The sequence below is a fragment of the Polypterus senegalus genome, chromosome 6, assembly GCF_016835505.1.
Source record: "Polypterus senegalus isolate Bchr_013 chromosome 6, ASM1683550v1, whole genome shotgun sequence".
Lineage (NCBI taxonomy): Eukaryota > Metazoa > Chordata > Cladistia > Polypteriformes > Polypteridae > Polypterus > Polypterus senegalus.
This window is the reverse complement of record NC_053159.1, coordinates 104,174,237-104,200,863: the sequence shown is the minus strand read 5'-3', so window position 1 is coordinate 104,200,863 and position 26,627 is coordinate 104,174,237. Positions and strand designations below refer to the sequence as shown.

General features: G+C 37.8%; 1 protein-coding gene across 3 annotated transcripts in view; it reads right to left on the bottom strand.

Moving 5' to 3' along the window:
* Nucleotides 1-26,627, bottom strand: part of nf1a (neurofibromin 1a) — a 405,866-nt gene that overhangs the window by 9,302 nt on the left and 369,937 nt on the right. For all 3 annotated transcript variants that reach the window (XM_039756663.1, XM_039756665.1, XM_039756666.1), the window contains 3 exons: nucleotides 19,895-20,037; nucleotides 19,677-19,723; nucleotides 15,820-16,036 (listed from right to left, as the gene is read on the bottom strand). In XM_039756663.1, the coding sequence (XP_039612597.1) occupies nucleotides 15,820-16,036; nucleotides 19,677-19,723; nucleotides 19,895-20,037 (407 nt within the window). The remainder of the gene's footprint in view (nucleotides 1-15,819; nucleotides 16,037-19,676; nucleotides 19,724-19,894; nucleotides 20,038-26,627) is intronic.

Here is a 26,627-nt window from a genome sequence, read left to right as displayed (position 1 = left end):
CCCCACTCCTCCCCCACTCTCCCTCAATTAGCAACAACCCTCGCCATCCACCCTCTTCCTAGACTGGATTAACTAAATTTATTAATTTTCTTGGGATTGTATTTCATTGTAGCTGACGCACTTGATAAATAAACTTAATTAAAAAATTGCCAGCAGCCAGAGGGATACTTAAGTGACTGTGATGAACATTCCTAGGTTAACTTGCACAACTTACAATATTTGGATGATCTGAATAGGGGGTGAAGGGTGAACATTTGGACGTTTTTAAATGAAGATTGCTAAGATTTGTTGAGCACAGCTGCAATGGTCACAGTGCATAGAAATACTTTTTTTTCAAATAAGCAAGCTAAACAAAGGCTGGTTTATTACACCAGCATGTTGGATCTTGCAACAAAGAACTGTGGAATGCTTATATGGTGTCATATTAAAAGGTAGTCTTTTACAGCTATGCTTAAAATTGAATAAATCACAAATTGTTTACTAGTTTATTTTACATTGGTGGTGCAGTAATGCCTATAGCTCCAGACTCCTAGTCTGAAATGCAGGTTAGGCGCTTTGTGCTCAAATTCACCCTTGAATAGACTAAATGCTCCATAACTCTGAAAACACTCTACAGCATCAATTGCAATTGTTGATTCTTGAACTCAGTGTTTTCCCAAATTATATTCAGAAAGCCTTTACTATAAACTGTTATAAGAATTAGTGGTAACAATGCAAGTTTATGCGTCTAATGGTTTATGTCTACGAGCTGGGTGGTGGCCGAAGGCGGGGACCTTGGCGGTCTGATCCTCGGCTACAGAAACTGGCTCATGGGGATTCCCTCGTTTTGCTGGGAGACTTCAATGCTCACGTGGGCAATGACAGTGAGACCTGGAAGGGTGTGATTGGGAGGAATGGCCCCCCCGATCTGAACCCGAGCGGTGTTTTGTTATTGGACTTCTGTGCTCGTCATGGATTGTCCATAACGAACACCATGTTCAAGCATAAGGGTGTTCATATGTGCACTTGGCCCCAGGACACCCTAGGCCTCAGGTCGATGATCGACTTTGTGGTCGTGGTCGCCGGACTTGCGCCATATGTCTCGGACACTCGGGTGAAGAGAGGGGCAGAGCTGTCAACTGATCACCACCTGGTGGTGAGTTGGCTTCATGGTGGGGAAGATGCGGTCAGACCTGGTAGGCCCAAACGTGTTGTGAGGGTCGGCTGGGAGCAGCTGGCAGAGTCCCCTGTCAAAAGTAGCTTCAACTCCCACCTCCGCAGAACTTCAACCACGCCCCGAGGGAGGTGGGGACATTGAGTCCAATGGGCCATGTTCCGTGCTCTATTGTTGAGGCGGCTGACCGGAGCTGTGGCCGCAAGGTGGTCGGTGCCTGTCGGGCGGCAATCCCCAACCCGCTGGTGGACACCGCGTGAGGGATGCCGTCAAGCTGAAGAAGGAGTCCTATAGGACTTTTTGTCCTGTGGGTCTCTGGAGGCAGCTGATAGGTACCGCAGGCCAAGCGAACGCTGCTTCGTTGTTGCTGAGGCAAAACTCGGGCATGGGAGGAGTTTGAGAGGCCATGGAGAACCACTTCGGACGGCTTCGAGGAGATTCTGGTCCACCGTCCGCGCCTCAGGAGGGGAAGCAGTGCAGTGTCAACACCGTATATGGTGGGGATGGTGCGCTGCTGACCTCACTGACGCTAGGGTCGGTGGGAGGAGTACTTCAAGACCTCCTCAATCCCACTAACATGCCTTCCACGAGGAAGCAGAGCCTGGGGACTCTGAGGTGGGCTCTCCCATCTCTGGGACTGAAGTCACCGAGGTGGTCAAAAACTCCTTGGTGGCAGGGCCCCGGGTGGATGAGATCGCCCGAGTTCCTTAAGGCTCTGGATGTTGTAGGACTGTCTTGGTTGACACGCCTCTGCAACATCGCATGGACATCGGGACAGTGCCTCTGGATTGGCAGACCGGGGTGGTGGTCCCCTCTTTAAAAGGGGACCGGAGGGTGTGTTCCAACTATAGAGGGATCACACTCCTCAGCCTCCCTGGAAAAGTCTATTCGGGGTTCTGGAGAGGAGGGTCCGCCGGATAGTCGAACCTCGGATTCAGGAGGAACAGTGTGGTTTTCGCCCTGGTCGCTGAACAGTGGACCAGCTCTTCACCCTTAGCAGAGTCCTGAGGGTGCATGGGAGTTTGCCCGACCGGTCTACATGTGTTTTGTGGACTTGGAAAAGGCATTCGACCGTGTCCCTCGGGAATCCTGTGGGGGTGCTCCGGGAGTATGGGGTACCGGACCCCTGATAAGAGCTGTTCGGTCTCTGTACAACCGTGTCAGAGCTTGGTCCGCATTGCCGCAGTAAGTCGAGCCCGCTTCCAGTGAGAGTTGGACTCGCCAGGGCTGCCCTTTGTCACCATTCTGTTCATAACTTTATGGACAGAATTTCTAGGCGCAGCCAGGGTGTTGAAGGGGTCCGTTTGGTGGACTCAGGATTGGGTCACTGCTTTTGCAGATGATGTTGTCCTGTTTGCTTCATCAGGCCGTGATCTTCAGCTCTCTGGATCGGTTCGCAGCTGAGTGTGAAGCGGCTGGGATGAGAATCAGCACCTCCAAATCCGAGAGCATGGTCCTCAGCCGGAAAAGGGTGGAGTGCCCTCTCAGGGTTGGGGGAGAGATCCTGCCCCAAGTGGAGGAGTTCAAGTATCTCGGGGTCTTGTTCACGAGTGAGGGAAGAATGGAGCGTGAGATCGACAGGCGGATCGGTGCGGCATCCGCAGTGATGCGGCTCTGCATCGGTCTGTCGTGGTGAAAAGGAGCTGAGCCGTAAGGCAAAGCTCTCAATTTACCAGTCGATCTACGCTCCTACCCTCACCTATGGTCATGAGCTATGGGTAGTGACCGAAAGAACGAGATCGCGAATACAAGCGGCTGAAATGAGTTTCCTCCGCAGGGTGTCTGGGCTTTCCCTTAAAGGGTGAGAAGCTCAGTCATCCGGGAGGGGCTCAGAGTAGAGCCGCTGCTCCTCCTCATCGAGGGGAGTCAGATGATGTGGCTCGGCATCTGATCAGGATGCCTCCTGGACGCCTCCCTGGTGAGGTGTTCCGGCACGCCCAACCGGGAGGAGGCCCCGGGGAAGACCCAGGACACGCTGGAGGGACTATGTCTCCCGGCTGGCCTGGGAACGCCTTTGGGATTCTCCCGAAGAGCTGGAAGAAGTGGCCGGGAGAGGGAAGTCTGGGCCTCTCTGCTTAAGCTGCTGCCCCCGCGACCCGACCTCGGATAAGCGGAAGAGGATGGATGGTTTACGTCTAAAAGTTTAATGGCACTGTTACTTTCAAGTGACTTTTCCTGGTTGTGTGTGTGTGTATATATACAGTGGTACCTTGATCTACGTCCTTAATCCGTTCCAGACCCTTTGACTTATACCAAAAAGGACGTACACCAAATGAATTTTTTCCATAAGAAATAAAGAGAAAATGATGAATCCATTCCCATGAAAAAAAATCCTATTGTTATTGGCATATTATACATTGATGGGGCTGTATAAAATAATTTAAACACTGCTTAATACTAAAATACATAAATACAAAAGCATTTAGATGAAATAAATGAAAATTTAACCTCACTTTACTTTTTAATAACGTCTTTGTTTTTCACAATTGTAGACACTGTCGTTCTCGACATACAGTATGCAGCAGCCATGTCCTGGATATGCATGCCACCTTCATACTTTTCAACAATCAATTCAAATTTATGTGAAAAAACACAAAATCACATGAAAATTCACAGTGAGTTATAGCGCGGGTTGTTCACTGAATGCTAGCAACTGATGTACTGATGCTCATGGGCAGTCGTGGCTTTGTCTCAAGAGAGGCAAACAAGGGTAGCGCCGCGGGTTGTTCACTGAATGCTAGCAACTGCCGTACTGACGCTCGTGGGCAGTCGTGGCTTTGTCTCGAGAGAAAATTAAACAAGGGTAGTGTAGTGTTCTCTAGATTGAAGTAGTGACACACCCAGAATAACGTTTTGAATGCTGTTTATTTTGAACCATGTTTAACCAACTCTCCATACAGCGTGCCTTCTAAACCACACCCCTCCCTCCAGCAGTCATACGTCTCAAAAGACTCAGACCATAGCAATCAACACCTGAACATAAAGCAATGGACAAAAGTATCACTGAACAATCATATACAACAGGTAGCACACGGGTTGTTCATGCTAGCAACTGCTGTACTGACGCTCGTGGGCAGTCATGGCTTTGTCTCGAGAGAGAGGTAAACAAGGGTAGCACGCGAGTCATATTCCAAACAAAGGTTGTATACCAAGCAAAATTTTTCATGTCCAAACATATCAAATTGGGCTTATTCCAAAGCGGACGTATACCAAAGTATCACTGTAATTATATTATACATACACATGATTTGAACAACTGCCATTACTTTTTGAAGTTATGCTCAGTCAATAATGAGTTAAAAAGTAATCTACCATCACTGGATTTTAATTCTAACTAGGTTAATTATTATATTTTGTTATAAATCACTGAATAAAACTAATACATGTTTAGTGGCTGGCATTATTCCTTCGAAGTGGCACTGCTATGCAATCATTCATCTATCTTCCTAACCTGCTTATCCAGAGCAGGGTTGCTGGTATGCTAAAGCCTATCCCAGCAATCTTTGAATTAATTAAATTAGATTTAAATAACTGTAAATTGACCACAAATTTACCATTTTTTATGACATGTGATAAAGCACTGTGATCTGGCAATTCCATTTGTATTCATATAATTCAAATCTTGGTTCTAAGAGTGAATAAAGGATATATTTTTTTATCTTCTTTTTTTATTCTCACTGGTTAGATTACAGTGAATGATTTACAAGCTAGCCAGACATACAATCCCATGACATATTCAAGTTAAACCTTGCATCCTCTTTTCTATTCATCTGGAAAGGAATCGATGAATAAATCACAACAAGACAATAAGGTATCTAAAAGGATGGCAGATGTTCAGCAAGAATACTGAATTAAAAACAGCCTTAACAAATGTCTGCCAAATTCTAAAGATGTTTCACAGGCAGTCCCTGTAAATTTTTTTTTTCAAATTGGTAAATAAAATGAAAAATACATTTCTCACAGTGCTAAGGCAGATGGGATTCTTCCACTTGGATAAGATAATGTGACAAGCACTGTTGTGTAACACAATAGATTGTTCATTAAGCAGTGATGTCTCTTTGGTTGTTATTCAAAATAGTGCTGTTTGAGTGTCAGTGATTAGTGTGAATCAAAACACTTTAATAAATATACATGTTTTTCCTCAACAGGACATTCTAAAGACATGTAACTAAGTGAGGTAAGTGCATGATGACCTATTTCACAACTGGAGTCTTGACTCAGGTTCATTTAGAATAATTCCATCAAGACAAATGTGTGCAATATATAATTTTGAGTTTAACTGGACTCTGTTTAGCTCAAATTGATACTAAGTATATTAAATTGATAAATGACTACCATCTTTTTCTGAAATTCTAAATAAGAGTTCCTTTCCAAACAATGCTCCATGTATTATTCCAGGGATGCACTCTTTTTAACAAACAAATAAGTTTTAAGGAGATACTGCCTATATCTTCATTATTGCTAGGTGAATCAGTTTCCATTGCAGAAAAAATCTGCAACGTGTTGATAATGATACAGTAAAATCCACCTACGCATAAAATACCTTATTGTTCTTTCAGATTGTTTTTCCAAATGTAGATTCTGACACTACAGAACATTTTAACATACAGGTTTAAGACTTTAGTTTGTGAGTTGGATAGTAAATGTTTATTTTCCACACATCATATCATCGTGTGCACAATTCTATGGCTCAATTGATCCTACCTGCTGTCATATGCGCTGTCCCTCAAGGGACCATTTCTTATTGTATTCTTCATATTTCCATTATGACATCTCAATTGAAAGAATAACATTAATTTCATTTATCTGTACTAAAACAATTACTTGTCAAATTACCTAAAGGAGATACCTACCATTTGTGAAAGCAGGTTTATGTGAAATTATTAAAATAATTCAATAAATTCAGTTAAAAACTTACTAACTTTAGTGGAATTACACTGTACTCACTCCATAAGGTCTGAAAAAAATTTCAACACAAAATGTGACTTAACCGTAGAGGCCCTGCGTTATAATATATGATCTACAAACCATTAACTTCAGAAAAGTGCTTAGACATAGTAATTCAAACTTTTAAATTATTTCAATCCTACATTTTGCAAATAAGTGTTCCCAGAATGAGGTATTTTTAAAAGCTGTGAATACCCCCCCCAAAAAAAAGAAAAAAGAAGTGGATCTCCATGGTAACTGTTTGAAGAAATAAACAAATTTGACAAAAAAACAGATGTGACAAAAATGTGCTGTCTCTTGGAACCTGCATAAAATGATCGTAAACACCTATCTACATTTTGGTATGACTCCATCATTACAAAGTGTAACATGAACAATCCCTTAACTTACATCCTCTCTCCCTCTCACTCTTTCTGTAGACCTTGCCATCTTTTTCACCTTCCAGTTGAGTGTTTGCCTCACATTCTTCCCTGCACTCAATAAACTCCTGGCTGTGAAGTAGCTATAAACCATATCCCAAAGTTATTTCCAGGAAAGTTCTTTATTCAATCCCAAGGTCAGGATAGCCTTTCATTTTCTCTGGAGAAACCAAGAGAGAACCAAAACAGAACAGAACAGATGCCTCATGTAAACTCTTAAGGAAGCATGTCTTCAGAAGAGCTTACTGCACATCTGCTCATTCTATTATTGGGACAGCATGGTCTCAAGTATTCCTTTCTGGGTTTATGTGCCCTTTAGTAGTCATGAAGTACTTCTGAATCTGACATTGACCTTCCTAGCCTCACTTTCTGTACAGACTGGTCACACATTCTAGACAAAAGATGAGCTATTTCCATGTTAGATTCCTGAAGAACACTACATGCTTCCAACGAGGGGGTAACTCTCTCTCATGCTCACATTCAAGTAGCATACATACTGTACAGGTCCTAGTGGCCCTGAAGTCCTCACACTAGAATCTCCAGAACCATTCCTAATGTCAACCTGGATTTTTTCTCTCTTTCTCGACATTGGATGCATGATGTAGAATCTACATGTGCAAAGATGAGAGCTTAAAACAATTTGAGGCTACAGGAGGAATTCAACAATTGGTGCAATTAGTTACACTTTAAAAAAAGATCAGAAAAAGAAAAATAGCAATGTCTTTTTGTTTTTAATTGTATTGAGCAGTAAATTCTATTATATGAATGTCTAAAACTAATACTGAGGTATAGAAACAAAGATGTTAATTCTAAAAATGTATCAGCCTTTGTCATCTGTTTTTAGATGCTTCTGAGTATCTCTCCTTTGTGCACTACAGTATTAATAGTTTAATCTTTACTTCTGCCTCTGACTAGAATAAAAAAACAACAATCTCACTTTGAAAGTTTCACTTCTACAGCACATACATACACTGTGTGCACAATTATTAGGCAAGTGATTATTTTGACCATATCATCATTTTTAATGCGTATATTCCAACTCCAAGCTGTATTAACTTGAATGCTTATTGGATTTAAGCACGTCAGGTGATGTGTATTTGTGTAATGAGGGAGGGTGTGGCCTAAGGAGATCAACACCCTATATCAAGGTGTGCAGAATTATTAGGCAGCTAGTTTTCCTCAGGCAAAATGGGCCAAAAAAGAGATTTAACTGACTCTGAAAAGTCAAAAATTGTAAAAAGTCTTTCAGAGGGATGCAGCACTTTTGGAATTGCTAAGATATTGGTGTGTGATCACAGAACCATCAAACATTTTGTTGCAAATAGTCAACAGGGTCGCAAGAAACGTGTTGAGAACAAAAGACGCAAATTAGCTGCCAAAGATTTGAGAAGAATCAAACGTGAAGCTACCAGGAACCCATTATCCTCCAGTACTTTCATATTCCAGAGCTGCAACCTACCTGGAGTGCCCAGAAGTACAAGGTGTTCAGTGCTCAAAGACATGGCCAAGGTAAGGAGGGCTGAAACCCAACCACCACTGAACAAGAAACATAAGTTGAAACGTCAAAACTGGGCCAAGAAATATCTGAAGACAGATTTTTTCAAAGGTTTTATGGACCGATGAGATGAGAGTGACTCTTGATGGACCAGATGGATGAACCTGTGGATCTGTAATGGGCACAGAGCTCCACTCCAACGTGGAGGTGGGGTACTGGTATGAGCTGGTATTTTTAAAGATGAGCTAGTTGGACCTTTTGCATTGAAGATGAACTCAAAATCAACTCCCAAACCTACTGCCAGTTTTTCAAGACACTTTCTTCAAACAGTGATACAGGAAAAGACCATGATTTTATGCAGGCCAATGCTCCATCACTTGCATCGAAGTTCTCCACTGCGTGGCCAGCCAGTAAAGGCCTTAAAGATGAAGGAATAATGACATGGCCCCCTTTCTCATCTGACCTAAACCCTATCGAGAACTTGTGGGCACTTCTTAAACGCTAGATTTACGGGGGAGAAAAACAATACACCTCTCTGAAGAGTGTCTGGGAGGCTGTAGTCACTGCTCCACAAAAAGCTGATCGTCAACAGATCAAGAAACTGACAGACTCCATGAATGGAAAGGCTTATGACTGTTATTGGAAAGAAGGGTGGCTATATTGGTCATTGATTGATTGATTGATTTTTTTTGAAATGTCAGAGATGTTTATTTGTAAATTTTGAGGTGTTTGTTTATTATTCTCACTATAACAGATGAAAATAAACAAGTGAGATGGGAAAATTTTCATTTTTCCTTTAGTTGCATAATAAATCTGCACACTAATAGTTGCCTAATAATTGTGCGCACATATGTATTCCCCTGATGATGTTCACACTCACATTTCCGTTGTGAAACATTCAGGTTTCAGGTTTATTAACATTTTGGATTGACTGATAGCACTGTGTTTGTTCCATATTAAAATTAATCCTCAAAAATACAACTTGCCTAATAATTCTGCACTCCCTGTATATTAATCAATATAAGAAAACCTGCAGAAATTACCTGGACTATCATGAGACACATCAAGTAAGATTTGGACGAGTACAAATTCCATTTGCAAAATAAAGTACCTCATGGAAAGAGTTTTTAATGCTTTTCAGATAGTTAATAGTATAGAATACACAGAAAGGCATTAATGGAACATTAGGAGTGAAAGAGAAGAAAAGTTTCAATAAAGAGAATGACTTCTGACCAAAGTATTCTGAAGTCAACTATGATGTTGATAATACTAACAACTATCACCAGGAAATAATGTATATAATCTTTTAAGACAGTACAACTTGACAAGTTAAACTTTGGACCCCAGAGACTGACAGCACCCTGCAGGATTGTTTTGCTCAGACAGCCTGGGATGTGTTTAGTGTTGTAGCCACTCTAGAGGACTCTTCTATCAGCATACAGGACTATGCTGAGTACGTGACTGGGTACACCTGCATTGACAACATCATGCCCCCAATACCAGTCAGGAAGTTCCCTAACCAGAAGCCCTGGATAAACAGTCAGGTACGCCACATGCTGCGTGCCCGCTCTCTTGCATTTAGATCAGGCACTGAGACGGAGTACAAAGCTGCAAAGTACGGGCTAAGAAAAGCCATCACAGCAGCCAAGAGGCAGTACAGAAAGAAGCTGGAGGACTTCTATTCTACTGCTGACTCTGGACATATGTGGCAGGGCCTATAGCACATCACATTCTACAGGACCACCACCAGCACAATAAGCTCCACAGACAGTCTGCCGGATGATCTCAACACTCTACACCCACTTTGAGACATCCAGCAACAGCACAGAGTGGAGGCACACAACTGGACCACCCAATCTCCCTCCCCTCCCCCAAAGGTCTCTTCAGGTCAGGTACACAAAACACTAAGGAAGATCAACCCCCATAAGGCCGTTGGACCAGACAACATCCCTGTGCGGGCTCTCAGAGCATGTGCCAACAAGCTGGCTGATGTTCTCTGCTCCATCTTCAACCTTTCCCTCAGTCAGCGCATCGTTCTGTCCTGCTTTAAGACTACGATCATCGTCCCCCTTGCTAAAAAAAGCCCACCCACCTATCTGAATGATTAGAGGCCGATAGCACTCACTCCAATCACCATGAAGTGGTTTTGAGAGAGTGACGCTGGCCCACATTCAGAGCAGCATACCGGACACTCTGGAGCCCCTGCAGTATGCCTACCAGCATAGTTTGGTATGTTGACTAAGATCCTCGGCAACTTTTACAGCTGCATTGTTGAGAGCATCTTGACCAGCTGAATCACTACTGCTATAGACCGCAAACGCCTGCAGAGAGTGGTAAATACTGCTGAGAAGATCACCAGGACCCCACTGCCCTCTCTGCAGAGCATCTACAACTGCAGAGTCCGCAGGAGAACTGCCTCGATCCTCAGGGACCCCACCACCCCCAACATGAACTGTTCACACTTCTACCCTCAGGCAGGAGGTATAGAAGTTTGAAATGCAGGACTTACAGGCTAAAGAACTTTTTCTTTCCCAAGGCAATTAGATTCCTAAATAACTGACTGAAGTTTATAACCATGGTTCACCTCATTCTATCTACCTCACACAACTGTATTTGACTTCTTCATCACACACCTACCTGCATAATTACACTTTATACTTCTATTCTGTTTTTATACTTTATGCTGCCTCTGTTACTTATTATCTATCTGCTACTTATTTATGTTTATCTTTATACGTTGGTTTTGTCATTTGGTGTGGACAGCAAAGAAAGAATTTCATTGTACAGGGAAACGTGTTTCCTTACTGTACACATGACAATAAACTTTGAACTTGAATAATAATGAACTAATCTATCACATTTATGTTTTGTAGAATATCCAGTGGGGCCTGGGCAGTCTTTTGGCACTGGAACCCCTAAAAGTTTTTTCCCCCCAAAATCACAATCTGAAGTTGTTGTTTTCCACTCCTTCCGGGCAAACTGACCATAGCATTAGACACTGTTTTAGCATTTCAATCATTAGAGAGTATGAAACTGCAGAAACATTTTTTAAGCTATGCCAAGGAACCTTCCTATTAATAAAACACATTTAAACTGTGTGTGAATGCATGTATGGGTGTATTTTGTTCTCTGTTTAAATTGTAATCCTCCAGCACTGTTACACCATGGAAGACCCAAAGAGTGTCTGATTTAAAGAGAACATGTCAGCGAGCTGAGCGTAAATGGAGAAAAACTAAATTGATTGTCCACTATGAAATACTGAAGGCTAAAATAACAGAATACAACAACATAGTCCGTCTTCAGAGGTGGTGTTACTTCTCTTAAATTATAAATAACAATGCTAGTAAGCCAAGAGTTTTATTCTCAACAATTGAGCATTTGCTAAACTAAGGTCACTCAATGGAATGCCTGCAAAAACGTCCAGAGGCTTTTGCTATATTTTTTAATCACAAAATTAATGATATTACAAATAATATAGTACAGTCCCCCAATACTGATCTTATTAAACCCCAGTATTCTATTTTAAGCTAATTAAATTCTTTCACAAGGATAGATTTACCCAATTTATATAGAATCATTTCTCAAATGAGACCCTCCACCTGCATCCATGACCCAATACCATGCATCTGTCGTGCTAATTGATTGTGTTCTTGACATAGAAAATTCATAGATATGGGAGCCTTCCCAGACTGTCTTAAGACTGCTGTTGTTAAACCCCTGCTCGAAAAAAAAAAAAATCTCAACTCCTCTGTTTTTGAAAATTTTAGACCCATTTCTAACCTGCCTTTCTTAAGTAAAATCCTAGAAAAGGCAGTCATTACACAGCTAAATGATCACTTGAATACATATTCTATTCTTGACAAGTTTTAAAACGAATCACTGTACAGAAACTGCACTTGTTGAAGTAGTAAATGACTTGCGGGTAAATGCAGACAGAGGCCATTTATCTGTTCTCGTCCTCATAGATCTCAGTGCGGGATTTGATAACATTGATCATAATATTCTTATAAATTGCCTTAGTCAGTGGGTGGGCCTCTCTGGTAATGTCTTAAATTGGTTTGTGTCTTACTTAACATGTAGAAAATTCTTTGTTAGTTGTGGTAATTATACTTCGAAGACACATGATATTCTATGTGGTGTTTCACAAGGATCTATATTGGGTCCACTGCTCTTTTCGATCTACATGCTTCCATTAGATCTGATTATCTCAAGGCATACCATGTGCTACCACAGCTATGCTGACGACACACAACTATATTTATCAATAGTTCCTGATGACCCTGACTCTCTTGTCTCACTGACACAATATCTTACTTATGTTTCCGAGTGGATGAGTAGTACTTTTCCTAAACTAAATAAGGAGAAAACAGAAATCTTAATGATTGGCAAAATGGATATAATGAGAATATTAGAAATAAACTTGATCTATTAGGCTTAAAAGTCAAGACAGATGTAAAGAATTTAGGGGTAAGTATTGACTCTGACCTAAACTTTAAGTCACATATTAATCAGATCACTAGGACAGCATTTTTTCACTTAGGAAATACAGCAAAAATCAGATATCTTATAACTTTGCAAGATGCTGAAAAATTAGTTCATGCTTTTGTTTTTAGTCAACTAGATTACTCTAACGCACTCTTCTCAGGACTACCTAAAAAGACATCAATCAATTGCAACTAGTGCAGAATGCAGCTGCCAGAACCATCTCTCCAGTTTTGATGTCACTACACTGGTTACCTGTGCCATTTAGAATTGACTTTAAAATACTGCTTATGGTTTACAAAGCTTAAAATAATCTTGCTCCATCCTATATTTCATAATGCCTCTCACTTTACACTCCAAATTGTACCCTTAGATTGTCAAATGAGTGTCTGCTTATAATTGCAAGAGTTAAACTTAAAAGAAATGGTGAGGCAGCTTTCTGCTGTTATGCACCTAAAATCTGGAAAGGCTTACTGAAAGTAAATCGCCAGGCTAATACCCATTATTTTAACATGGCTTTCTTATAGCTTCATTTTAGTATAACCCTGATACTCTGAAGAGGCATTTAATTATTATTTCTATTTATGGCTCCACAATACATACTAATCCCTATTTTCTCTGCTGTTCTTTTTCCGGTTTTCTGTGGTGGTGATCTGTGCCACCACCATCTGATCAAGGCACCACACAGTCCCTACATTGACAATTTGAAGGCCATATGTCCACATGAGCATCATCATTTAATTCTATTACGTGAAGTCTGTAAGCCGAGTGGACTGATTTAGATCACATGTTAGGCAGAATGCCCAGTGGGGGCTGGGAAGTCTCGTGGCCTTGGAACCCCTGCAGATTTTGTTTTTTTTTCCTCCAGCCCACTGGAGTTTTTTGTTTTTTTTTGATTTTCTGTCCTTCTGACCATCGGACCTTACTTATTCTTTTTATTTAGTATTGCCTAATCTTATTTTTATATTTTTCTTTTTTCTTCTTCAATCAGACTACATGCAACACAAAACTGATTTTCCTTTGTCATTTTTTGTTTCCTGATTATAAAATAAGCCAACATACACATGACTATGATTACTTTTATAATTGCCATTGGTACTAAGGATTCTGCTATTCTCAGTCATTTAGTGGTTTAGACAATTCTCAATCAATGAAAACAACATAAAACTGTGTACCTTCATATCAACTTTGAAGGTTTCACCTTGCCAATTCTTCTTATAGTTTTTTACATAGCATCTTAAATTTATCCTGCATTATCTACAACTAAGAATTCCTCCACAAAGTAACCAGCATTAGGGTTTGTTTGAGCTTAAAAAATGTAATGATTGACTAATTTAACTGCCAAACTGAAGCATGACATATAAACATTCTGTATGTGAAAATATGATAAAATGCTGTATTGTAGTTTACAAAAAGGGGAAAAGGACTGTAAACAGTGAACATCCATCCCACAACCAACAGTCTTTGTTATCCTAAACATGAACCTTGTTTATCAGTATAAGAAGCCAAAACTGAGTTTTCAACTAAGAATAATGATTATTATGGAAACCAGAAAAAATATTTTAAAACAATTGCAAAATAAAAAAAAAATCAAGAATCACAAAAATTAAAAGCATACTAAAAATACATTTCTAGGTTGGAAGATCTGGGGCTCTTAGTACTACAACATGTAAATGCTTCAACAATGAACCAAAGGTTAATTGGAACGCATTGATGTTGCAGTTAATACTAGATCAGTAAACTGTTTAAAAGGGATACCTGTTAAGCATTAAGTGCTAAAGTGCTCTTATGTACTCCTTAAGTGGAACTGACAGGCAGTTTTAAGCTGCTTTGCATTATTTTTGTGATTTGCCAATCAGTCCTGAAGTTTACTTTTAAGATCAGTTCACCTCTAAATAATGATCTTATGAAAAGGAGTTATACTTCAAAGCAAAGCACATTTATGATTGCACTCAAAATTATATGAAAAAGAAGTCTGCAATTTGACTGCTGGAGATAGATGGTTAAAACAAGAAAAAAAAAACAAAATTTAAATTAAAAAAATATATTTATTATTTTAAGCAAATCAAAATATAGATAATTACAACCAACAGGAGCATCTGCAGTACAAAACAACAAGACAAGAAACAAATTATTAACTTGAAATATTTTATCACTAATTGCGGGCTACAGATTGATTGAACATTAATGGCTCATTACAGCACCATAGCCTTTAGTTATACAAGGATTTTTCTGTCAAATAACATTAGAGAACCTAAAATGGGGAAACACTGGGGAATGTGTGTAAACCTAACGACCAATTAAGTTGCAATGCAAAAAACTGACAGATAGTAAGTACACATAATGTTATAAAGTGCAAAAAACTTATACATAAGAAAATGAAAGAAAAAGCAAAACCTTTAGTGTAATTTCTATGTAACAAAAAATAAACACTTGTAGTCAGCAACCTTTAGTTGTACATGTAACATACAGCTATGGTCAAAGTCAGGTTGATTACTTTAGCTAATGTATAACAAAACATGGCACAATTAAAATAGCGTTATTAGCACCTTAGGTTAGTGGCCTCTTGTGTTATATGGAAAAAATATACAACTAATAGCGAAAACATTAATATTTATTGTTTACCACTACTTGACTATAACAAACCTTAACTACTCTGCTTTCTTCCTCAATTTAGCTTTCAATATTACATTTGTGATGAACATGGAACTTCATGGTCTGTGTGTTTAGGGCTTTGCAACACAGCTGCACACAAGCAGAAGTGCTCCTACCCCTCCTTACTTTCTATTTTGAGAAAGTATGCAAACTGCCTGACCCTATCATTATGACACACAGACATTCTTAAATAAGCTTCCCCTTGCATGTTTTAACAGTTAAACAAAAGAGTTATGAAAAAACTGGAATTCAAAGAATAAAACACAAAAAATAACATGAATACAAATAGCAAAAATCATTCTTAATAAAGTACAAAAAGGTGTCATATAAAAAAGTCTTTTGGCAAATTTTTAAGACAAAACAATGCAAGAAACTACATTTTAGGAAAACAAATCAGAAGATACATTCATAGCTATCGTAGATAATGAATTATGTACAGAACTCTGGAAGATAGCATGCTGGTTCTACTGCTTTACATAAACAATACAAAGTTTAGATTTAAATTCCAAACCCATTCTATCAGGTAATACTGGATTTTTTCAGTACAACCAAATGAGATCCCAAGGCCAGGCTTCTAACCTTCTCAGTAGGTTTCAAAGTATGTTGTTACACTAAATTTAATACAACCCCACTACTGCACTGTCGAAACATGTCAAAGGCATGCTGACCTGGGGAATGCTGGGATGTGGCCAGAGATGTCATGGAGTTGGACAGGTTCAGATTGGCGGTGATACTCAGCTGGCTCTGGACAGTAGGGGGGTATGGGGAAGTGGGTGTTCGCAAAGATTCCTCGCTTGCCTCCTCATCGATGCCTGGAAGGTAGGTGTCAATCAAAGCATCTAAAAACTTTACAATTAGCTCAGCGTAGTCGGGAATCTGTGTTTGCTGTTGAACAAAGAATAAAATAATGAACAGGATAATGTAAAGAATAAATAATAAAAACTTGCTTCACAGAATACTTGAACTACTATTTTCTGTTTCAAAGCAACATTTTCTGTACACATTCTTCATGATCTATACAAGATGGAAATTCTGTGGTATTTCACTTACCTTTTCTATTTCAGTCACTTTATGTTCCTTTTTTCATAATGTTAAAAAGTCATTGAGTTCTCTATTTATCACTCAGTAAGAACAATGAATTTTACTGTAGATATAATGAGATGTTGTATGTCAGCAGTCTTGCGATCTCGCACACCACTGCATATACAACCTTCACTTAGTAATGTTTGTATATATGCACGGACGGCAGAGGCCAGAACCAAGCCGTGCACAATACAACCGCAGCCTGAACGTGCACACCATCGCATATACAACCTTTCGTTTAGTAATGTAGATCTCCAAGCCGGGATCAGAGGCCAGAAGCAAGCCGTGCACAATACAATCGCCACGCGACTGCGCACACCATCGCATAAATAAAAATAAGATAAATAACCAAGTGATTGGATTGCTTCCTGGAGAAAGCCACATCTTTCTAAGTACTGACAGTGTTGATTCTGAACAGGAAACTGAGCATCTTAATTTCCCATTAGAATATTTAAACACTATTAGCCCCGGCCGGATTACCACAACATAATCTTAACCTTAAAGTAGGGACAATAGTCATGCTATTAAGAAATCGTAATACTAAACAAGGTGTATGCAACGGTACATGGTTGATAGTGAACAGCATGAAAGAAAATGTTATTGAGGCACAAGTGCTTACAGGATCCCATACTGGCAATACTGTTTTGATTTCCAGAATTGACCTTAGAAGTTCTGACCTGCAATTACCTTTTAAACATAAATGACGCCAATTTCTCATTAAAGCTGCATTTGCCGTGACGATCAACAAATCCCAAGGACAAACCATGGACAAAGTAGGGATTTACAGTACCTATCTGAGCCTATATTTGGACATGGACAACGTTATGTTGCCTTTTCAAGAGTCCGGCGTTTGTGTGACATTAAAGTGAAGGTTTTAACTACTCCATACCAGGGAGATCTAATTCAAGGACAGGAAACCATCTTTATCAAAAATTTTGTGTATAAGGCAATTTCTGATTTACTATTTTGAATTTACCATTTTATGACTTTTTTTGTTTCCCATTTACTTCATTTAAACATTTGCACTCCGATATTTGTTTTACTTATAAGTGCAGCAACTCAAAGACATTTTGGACTTAAATGATATACCAATTACATTTCATTTTTAGTTTTAATAAATTGGTTAATTTCAGTACAAATATATTTATTTAAATGAAAAAAAGATCGGAGGGAACAGAAAGTAACTGCCATTCTTGAATTTGCGATTCCTTAGAGAATCGGGAGTTTTACTGGTTTTGATGAGAATAAGCTTTAGAGTATCTTCAATTTAATGTATCATTAGCATGCACAATGTTTTCCTGATGATGAGATGACACAAATTAGTTACTAAGTGATGCCTTGCATTATTACATGTGTCTGTTTTACAGACATGTCATGCCATCTGGAATACTGAATTGTAGCATAACAGATTTCTCTTATCATTTGAGAAAATATCTGACTGAATGTTATCTTTTGTAAAACTAATACCAAGTTGCTTGTCTATGTGTGGGTACAAAAAAGCTTCTGCCCACCTTAGCACTATTAGAATAATGTATGCCTATTCTTTTTGCATTCTGCATACCAAAGATGTAACCAGATGCTATGTTAGAGAATATTCTCTTCAAAAATTTGTGAAGTATTTGCTGTATAATTTCATATGTATATTGTCCTTAAACAGAACTGATAAGCTTTTATATTTTACTTGGTCTTAACCTGATCCACATGTGGAACACCGTGCTCTTATTAGTACATTCTAACTGATAATTTCTGTTGCAGTAGGTGTTTTCCTAATACAAATGTTGGTAATTTTATCATTGTTTGGTATGTGGCAGTTGGGTGGAAGTTTTTTCCTTTGGCACCAAACTCAGGTGTAGTGATTTATGAATGAATCATGGCTTCCCAAGAATTGTTATTTGTTTCATGTTCTCCTTAAGCATATCAAAGTACTCAGTAAAAAAAGAATAAAAGGTTAGAATAGATGTGGAACTGCCACATAACCATTAACCATTATTTTGCTTTTATGAGAAACCTCTATTTTCGAACATGTTTTGAAATTTACTGCAATACTAGTTCATGACTGTGTTCTAAAATTATACCTTGTTTGAACATTATTCACATAGTTAGAGAAAGGAACAATCTCCCTTAACATAAAAATGTCTACAAAGTATTAAAATGAGACTTAAAACAGAAAAAACACAGAAAATAAGAGATACATTTCATCTTCAATACATTAACGTGTGTGTCATATTTGTGACACAGCGAGCTAAGAAAACAAACTGTTAATTCTCTTAACAAAAATATTACCACAGCCAGATTTACAGTAAGTCTTGTGAAGAATGCAATCAACTATTGATACTCTTTAACTTCTCTTCATAAGTGCTGCATATGGCCAATAAAAAACAAGCTGGTAGAAAGAGGTCTCCTGCGCAGGGTTTGATGAAATTGTCATTGCAATCATAACCTTTATGTACTAAAGAAAATAGTGGACTGTGAACATTTTAAATGAATATTTCCTCTTGCTGGTGATTCTAACAGGAAGAGCCTCAGTTTCCCATTAATGGGGAAATTTGTTGATCTAAGCATATCAAATATGATACTTCCCAACGTACAGTATATTTTTCCTTGTTACAGCTCAATTATTCTAAAGACTCTGACCACAAACCATCTTATAATCACTTAATAAAAACTTTATGGAAGAGGAAAAAATGGCAGGAAACATGACTTTTCAAGAAAATGCAATTGGCACGCCACTTGCCATGACAGATGACTTTCCATGAATGCTTATTTCTTTTACTTACAAAAGAGTGTAACTTCAGTATTTGCTTTGTTATCATGGTGTGTTATCTTTTTTTCCTAACTATACTCTGTCAGGTGAGGGGAACTACACAGCTGTTTATCTGATCTAGAGTTGAACTTTCCAACAGTCCTAAATTGCCTTTTGGTTGCTCTGTCACAACTAGGACAAACAAATTTGGATCCTGAGAATATCTGGGCTTTTTATTACCTGATAGACATTTTCTTACATCTTGTAAAGAACAGATGACAAATGATGCAGTCGATTGGATTAGCTCAAAATATACAAGTGCATAGCATTGGATGAAAATAACATGACCATGAATGCAGATTCGCAACAAATAAGAAAGGTCCATGGGCATATGGTCATCATCTTAAATCTCCTATAGCATTTCTCTTGAGCTACTGAGTCAAACTAATGTGACAATCTGGTCAAGCTGCTAAGGAATATGAGGGTGGGACCAGGGTTTTTCTTTTTCAAGGTAAAACAAAAATGCCTTTGAATATAACCTTGAAGTATACTCAGCCACAAGTTAAAATGTAGTTTATTTAAACATTTTAAGATTTTTTTGCATTTGAATATTAAATAATGAAACCCTTTCTTTAATAAAGGCTAAAAAAAACAGAACTCTACTCCTTTAGTGTTTTTAGTTAAGGAGAAAATTCATACCTTGGAAAAGGGGCCAGCAAACCTCCACAGTCCATTAAAGCCAAAACCTGCAGTAAGAAAAATGTTAATCTCATTTAGAGACAGCATTAATCAACAAGAATTTTCAAGAACTGCAATCCTATAAAACAAATAGGTAATACTGTATCATTGTCTATTAATTGCTATAAATTTAGAATACACACAGCTTTATTTGTTAACAGAACTGCATAAATATTTACTTTGAAGATATGAAGGCTGGTACTGTGGTGGTGATTCCTCATGGTATACAACACTCTGAACGATCCCATGCACTGGATTCAAAAGGATTGGGTCTTGGCACAGTGACAGGAGAGTATTTATCTTTGAGTCCATTAGGCTGTGGCTGAAAATAAAGCAAAACTAATAAATATGACGATTCTGCAGGCAGCCATCCATACATAGTTTGATGAGCACTTAACTGTTCAATGAGTGCTAAGGATTCTAGTTAAAATGACTCATTCCATTGACTGGATGTTTGGCACAGCACTGTAGCACTAATACTTTGGACTCCTGATTCAAACTAAGAATACCTTCTTCATACCAATTACTAGAATGTCTTTTTCTTTCTTATTATGGTCACTTCACTAAAAATCTAATCATGAAAAATAACAATGCACAATTTTCATGCCTTTGTAATAGATTAATGTTGCCAATAGTTGCCTGCAGAATTTAGACCATCAAAACACATTCAATGTATTGAAGAAAATAGGTTAATGCACCTTCTGTATGGTAACTGTTCTAAATGCCAAACAGTATTATGTGATTAACTTGAGATTGAAGCTGTAAGGCTACTACTTTTTCCAAGTACTTTAAAAAGAAAATGGTACATTTCAAATTGCTCTCTGGTATAAATGTTAATCATAATTGCCTCAAGATCAGATGACAAAATATACCGGAATTTGATCACAGATGAGAAACTGTACCTGATAGTAGCAATCTATTAATAATTTGATTTATGAGTATTATTAGTATTAGGATGCACCAATGCAATTTTTTGACAGTCAATACCAATAATGAATAATAGTAGTAGTAGTAATAATAATAATAGTAATAATATTAATAATAATGACACCACTTGTTATTTAAATGGACTTTTCAAAACACTCACGTTTACCTGACAAAAATTAAAAATAACAGAATGACACCAATAAAATTAAACATAATAAAACAGAAAGTCTTGTGCTTTCCAGCATTTGTACACAAAGAGAGAATGCCAGCCTAAAGAATTTAGTCTTTACAGTGGTCTTCAATTGTGTTGTAGAGACCAGCTGTCAGAGGAAATAAGAGTTCCAGAGAATAGGTGCAATGTGGAAGAAGGCTCTGGCATCCATGGTGCAGAGTTTAATGTGACAAAAAGTAAACTTGCTAACTAGGATGAGAGGGAACGAAAGGGAGTGTTGGTCAGCTGAAGGTCAGTGAGATAGGAAGGTGCAAGATTATGGAGGGCTTTAAACATTAAAAGTAATATTTTAAAATGTATTTGTTGAGGCACAGGGAGGCAATGAAGTTGAAAGAGTAATGGTGAGATGTGATCAGTATACTTGGAACATGTAATTGTTCTGGCTGCAGAATTCTGTACAAGCTGTAGCCAATGAATTAGTTTATTAGGAATAACACAGAGAATGGCATTGCAGTAGTATATGCAGGACATAACCAAAGCATTGATCAAAAGTTCAGTACTATGCTGTGTGAGGGCAGGACAGAGTCCAGAAACATATCAAAGATAGAAATGTTATTTATTTGTTAAGAAAAAGAAGGGGCAATGTACAGAATGATACCTAGACTCTTATGTACCTGGAAATGGGTATAATAGTATTATCAATTAAAACAGAAAAACTGTTTATCTTTGCAAGTGTTTATTTAGAACCAATAAGAAGAACCTCTGTTTTATTAATGTTTAAATAAAACGTGAAAGTAAGCTTGGCTTTAAAATAACCAGGAGATGTCCATGAAATTTGAAGAGTTCATTCTTCTTAATCCAAGTGAGTCATTCTTTAAAAGTATGTGCTTCCATGATGTCACCTTTGTTGTCCTCTTCTTCACTAAGGCATATTTTTGGTGGCATTACACTTTCATAGCATGACGGTTCAGTGCAGTTTCAGGACTACCTATACTGTCTTTCCCTTTCTCTCTTTCATATCAATGCTGTGGTGTTATTCCTCAATTTCATCTGCCTCATGTTTGCCTCTCTCAAATGCCATTGTACTTGCCTCTCTCAATAGCTATGTTTTTTTTTCTTTTATTCCACATTGCTTGATGGCTATTTTTAGTAAGTTATATAAGTAAAAAAATGGATGATTGAGAATTTCCCTTAGTTTTTGCTACCTGTAAACCTGAAGTTATTTTAAGCTAATTATGATATACCAGTTACACAACAAAGTCCCCAAAAGCCCCCATTTCACTTCTTTACCTCGCTTTGTTTCATGTTTACCCGAGCTTAAACATAGATAACACTACTTATTAACATTTACTTTACACTTGCAAATTTCTCCTAGAGTTCTCTGTCTTACCATGTTTATCTGCATCACAGAATTCAACACTCTGTTAAAACACATTATTTATCCTTGTCAATTCAAAAGAAGAGTAGATGTAATGGATCACTTTTCTAGAGTGGTCTCAAACTTGACCCACGATGTTTCCTAAAACTTTCACCTTTCTTGCTAGTCTTTAAAATACTTGTCTTCACTCAGCCTCACCCACTGCACCTGCTCCCCCCTACACTGGCTGTCCCTGACAGCATGATGTAATCACTGAGCTCCACTTGTGAGGAATTCTTTTCTTGTACCTGCTAGTCAGCTTTTCTCCAAGCCATTTTCAAAAACTCTTTTTAAAATACACTCAATTGAAAGTGACACTAGTTTCGCTTATGAGCTCTGTAGTATAGCTATAGTCTTGGTGTCACAGTTTATTCACTTAAACGCTACATCTATCTAAATAAAACTCTCAAATTAAATATTATTAAATATTACAAGTCTTATTTAATCAATTGAAAAAAACTCAATTTTAAATTTGTTATTACACAATTTCACCTCATTCTGATTTTTTTTTCCTTTTTGGTGAAATGCACTGTTCTTCTATTTAGCACTACTCTTAAAACTTTGGCAATACACAGGTTGTTCTTAAGCTATACCATGACTGATCTGAGTCTTGTAACCATTAATACTAATCTGCACATTAATCACTTTATACCTAACTAGCCAAAGTACCCAATGTTGCCCATGTATATCTATATAATGGATTAAGAAACCAAATATTTATGTGTCTATTAAATGTTGACCCTTTTATCATCCTTTTGTGAAATGCAAGTGTCCTATTTATCATCTATATTAACTCTCCGATAAATATCAGTTTCTCTCTTCTCATGTGTTTCGAGAATTTTTTCTTTTTCTACATGAATGGATTCCATAATTGCTTTAACTCCTGGGTGGGTTGGAACAAAGACAGCTACTTACTTGTATTTTTCAACTTACTGTGGTTTAACAAATGGGTATATAATCCCACATTAATAAACTGGATGATTTGTTGAATAACTGAATCCATGGACTGCGGAACGCATCAACAGTGGGCAGGGCAAGGGTAGATTAAAGTTCACAGACACAGCTGCAGATCTCTGTATAATTATTATAGGAGACATCACCATCTGACGGTATTATAAAATGTTATATAGATGAATAGAAGTTGATTCATTCAATATAGATTTAAATTTGCTACAAACTACAAAGCTGCATTAGCATCAAAACCTAAATTACAACTACCTCACCATAAAATAGACTTAAACAAATGTCTAAGGCAGGGGTGCCCAATGCGTTAATCATGATCAACTGGTAGATTGGAAAGGTAGTGTAGGTAGATCGCGTTGCGTTCAAAAAAAATTTTTTTAAACGTTAGTCTATCATATATCCTCCCAATGGCATTTGCCACTTGATTGACATACAGGGCGGCCAGTCTGAGATCTCTTTTCTTCTAACACACTGGTCATCCTGCACGCACAATCAAACATGTGAGCTACTGCAAAACTCTGTCTGTGATCTAGTTAGCCTTCCAATTTATATCGAATAAAGAAGGGATTTAAAAAAATATGTGTTTGGGGAGGGTATGGGCTAGATGTGGAATTTGAAGAGGATTTTTTTTCTCAGAATGTCACAATTGAAGTGCTTTTGTCTGATCTGTCAATCTATCATTGTTATTCCAAAGAAGGAAAATGTGGAAAGGCACTTTCGAACTGTTCATAAAAACTACGAAACTGACTTCCTTCCGAAAAGCGATCTGAGAAAGAGAAAGGAGAGGGAACTAAAATTGCAGTTAATTGGACAGCTGTCATTTTTCAATCGGGTGAATTCTGAAAGCAAAGGCAGACACACCTAGGCATCATTCCAGGTTAGTCACTTGATCTTTAAGCATAAGAAGTCTTTCCAGGATGGAGAGATGGCTAGGGAGAAATTCCTGCTGAGATTTCAAGACCCCTGGCCGGAGAAAAAGGAGATTTTCTTTGTCATTAATCATGCAGAATACAAGCAACTTAATAACGATCAATGGCTGCTAGACTTGGCATTTTTTTTCCGATCTGACCAACAACTTGAATGAGCTTAATTTACAGCTGCAAGGAAAAGAGAACTCCATTTTCAAACGAAAAATGCAACATCTGTCCTCAAAGCTGCAGCGCCTTGATTTGGGGAACATCCAAAACCTTGCGTCAGAGCTGGAGACGCAATGGAAGGTGTGTGCGCAATTTGACAGCATATGCTACACAGAGCAGATTGAAAATTGCCTGCCAGACTTTGACAAATGGTTTCAAGACTTAGCTTTACTTGAGCCAATCGCTACATTTAAGTGCTATCCATTTAGGGAAGATGTTGAGGGTGATTCACTTGCACCAGAAATTGCAACACTGTTTCACCTAAAACACCTCTACAGTGGATGAGATTTTGACACTACAGGATGACATTCAGCTAAAGTCTGGGGCTCCTGCACAGTTTTGGAACGTACTCACAGAGGCAAAGTACCCAAACATGAGGAAATGTTCTACCTCATTGACTGCATTATTCGGCTCTACTTATTTATGTGAGTCAGCCTTTTCCCACATGAAGATTATTAAATCCAACTACTGCAGTGACCATAAATGTATTGATTTGTTATTGTGCCATAAAGGTTATTCAGTTATGCAAGGTACAACAACATATATTTTATGTATAAAGTATACTCAGTAATATATATATATATATATATATATATATATATATATATATATATATATATATATATATATCAATTTTAATGTAGGTAGATCATTTTGACCTGGACATTTTAAAAGTAGCTCGCAAGCCGAAAAAGTATGGGCACCCCTGGTCTAAGGTGTTCTCCTTCCACTATATTCTGAACTGCAACTGGGAATGCATAAAAAAATTGTGCTTTGTGCTGTTTCATCACAGCGCATCCCTATCACAATTTTAGTTATTATATGCAGATGTACAACAGTGGCTTTTTTCAAAAATGTAATACTTTGCTTTGATAAAAAATGTTATGCTATCACCAATATACACTGGATTGCTGCTGTTTTACAATTTCCTGTGTAATTTTACAACTGTGAAACTCACTTAAGGGGTGTTTTTGGAGTTTTACAAGTTTTTTGGAGGTTGAAAGGAAATAATATTGCTTCTTAAGGGTTTGTAACACCATACATCCTTGGACCCATACATTCTCTGACTAAGGTCTAGATGAAAATAAACGGTAAAACTGCCTTTTAGAAATTCAACATGGCTAAAAACCACACACAGTGAGATCAAAAAATGTACTCAATAGACAAAATCTGTACTCCACCATGGCAATGAAACTGTTGCCCAAATCAGCTGAGGAGAAAATGATGCATCTGCGTTCTCAGATGAGATGATGCTTTGGCAGATATAAAAGTTTCTGTTTGCTGGAAGTGTCCTCCTATTATCATTAGTACATTGTATTGTACATTGAATTGTTATGCATCAGGACTGGTTTTTGGGTTGCTTTTATGCCATTACAGCCTCTCTCCAAGACATGACACACATCCATTATTTGAAGTTGGACCAATGGCAACACACATACAAAATTTCATGAAAATCGGATCAGATGACTGGAGAACAAACAGACAGACAGATTACACTTATAATATAATTATGTATTGCCTAATAATGTTCTTTAATTTTCAACTTAATACTTTTCTTTCAGGTGACTAATAATTGGTAAAGAAACTGATGTTTTTAATAAGACTAACGGTACACAGGAAGCAGTGTAGCTGTCAAATTAACAAGAAATTAAAGTTTGAATATACATATTAAAAATAAATAAATATTCAAATATATTCAAATGTACATACAAGTTCTGTGAATTGCATACATGTTTGCACTTTTTCATATTATTATTTTTACTTTTTGCAAAGCATGAAGTACTTTGCATTGATGCTTATCAAAACTGAAGCCTTCAAAGGAATTTAGAAAGCACAGCCCTTCACAAGAATGGGATTCAGATAACATCATTAACGTTTTTGTAAATACAGTCATTGATTTATTTTTATTTTTAGCCGTGTAGCTTTTTGGACCTTGAGTGCAGAATATGCATGGTCATTTAATATAAATTGCTTTACAAATTATGCAATTGAATCTACTGAATGTTGCATTTTAATGATACATTTTGTAATTTTAAGTTAAAGCAACTGGTATACATTTAATTTACTCCTCTTTTTATTTCTACATTCTCAACAAGAGCAAATCAGAATGCATTATAAAATTTGACAATTGGCGTGTGGCACTTTAAAACAATTTTTCACAATCAGCTTTTGCCTCCAAATATTTTTTTCCAGAGACATTCATATTATATTCAGACAGGGCCACTGAATTTGACCACAAACATTTTAGTACTGAACAGCATATTTCCATTTTTTATTTTATGTTAACTAATATTAAT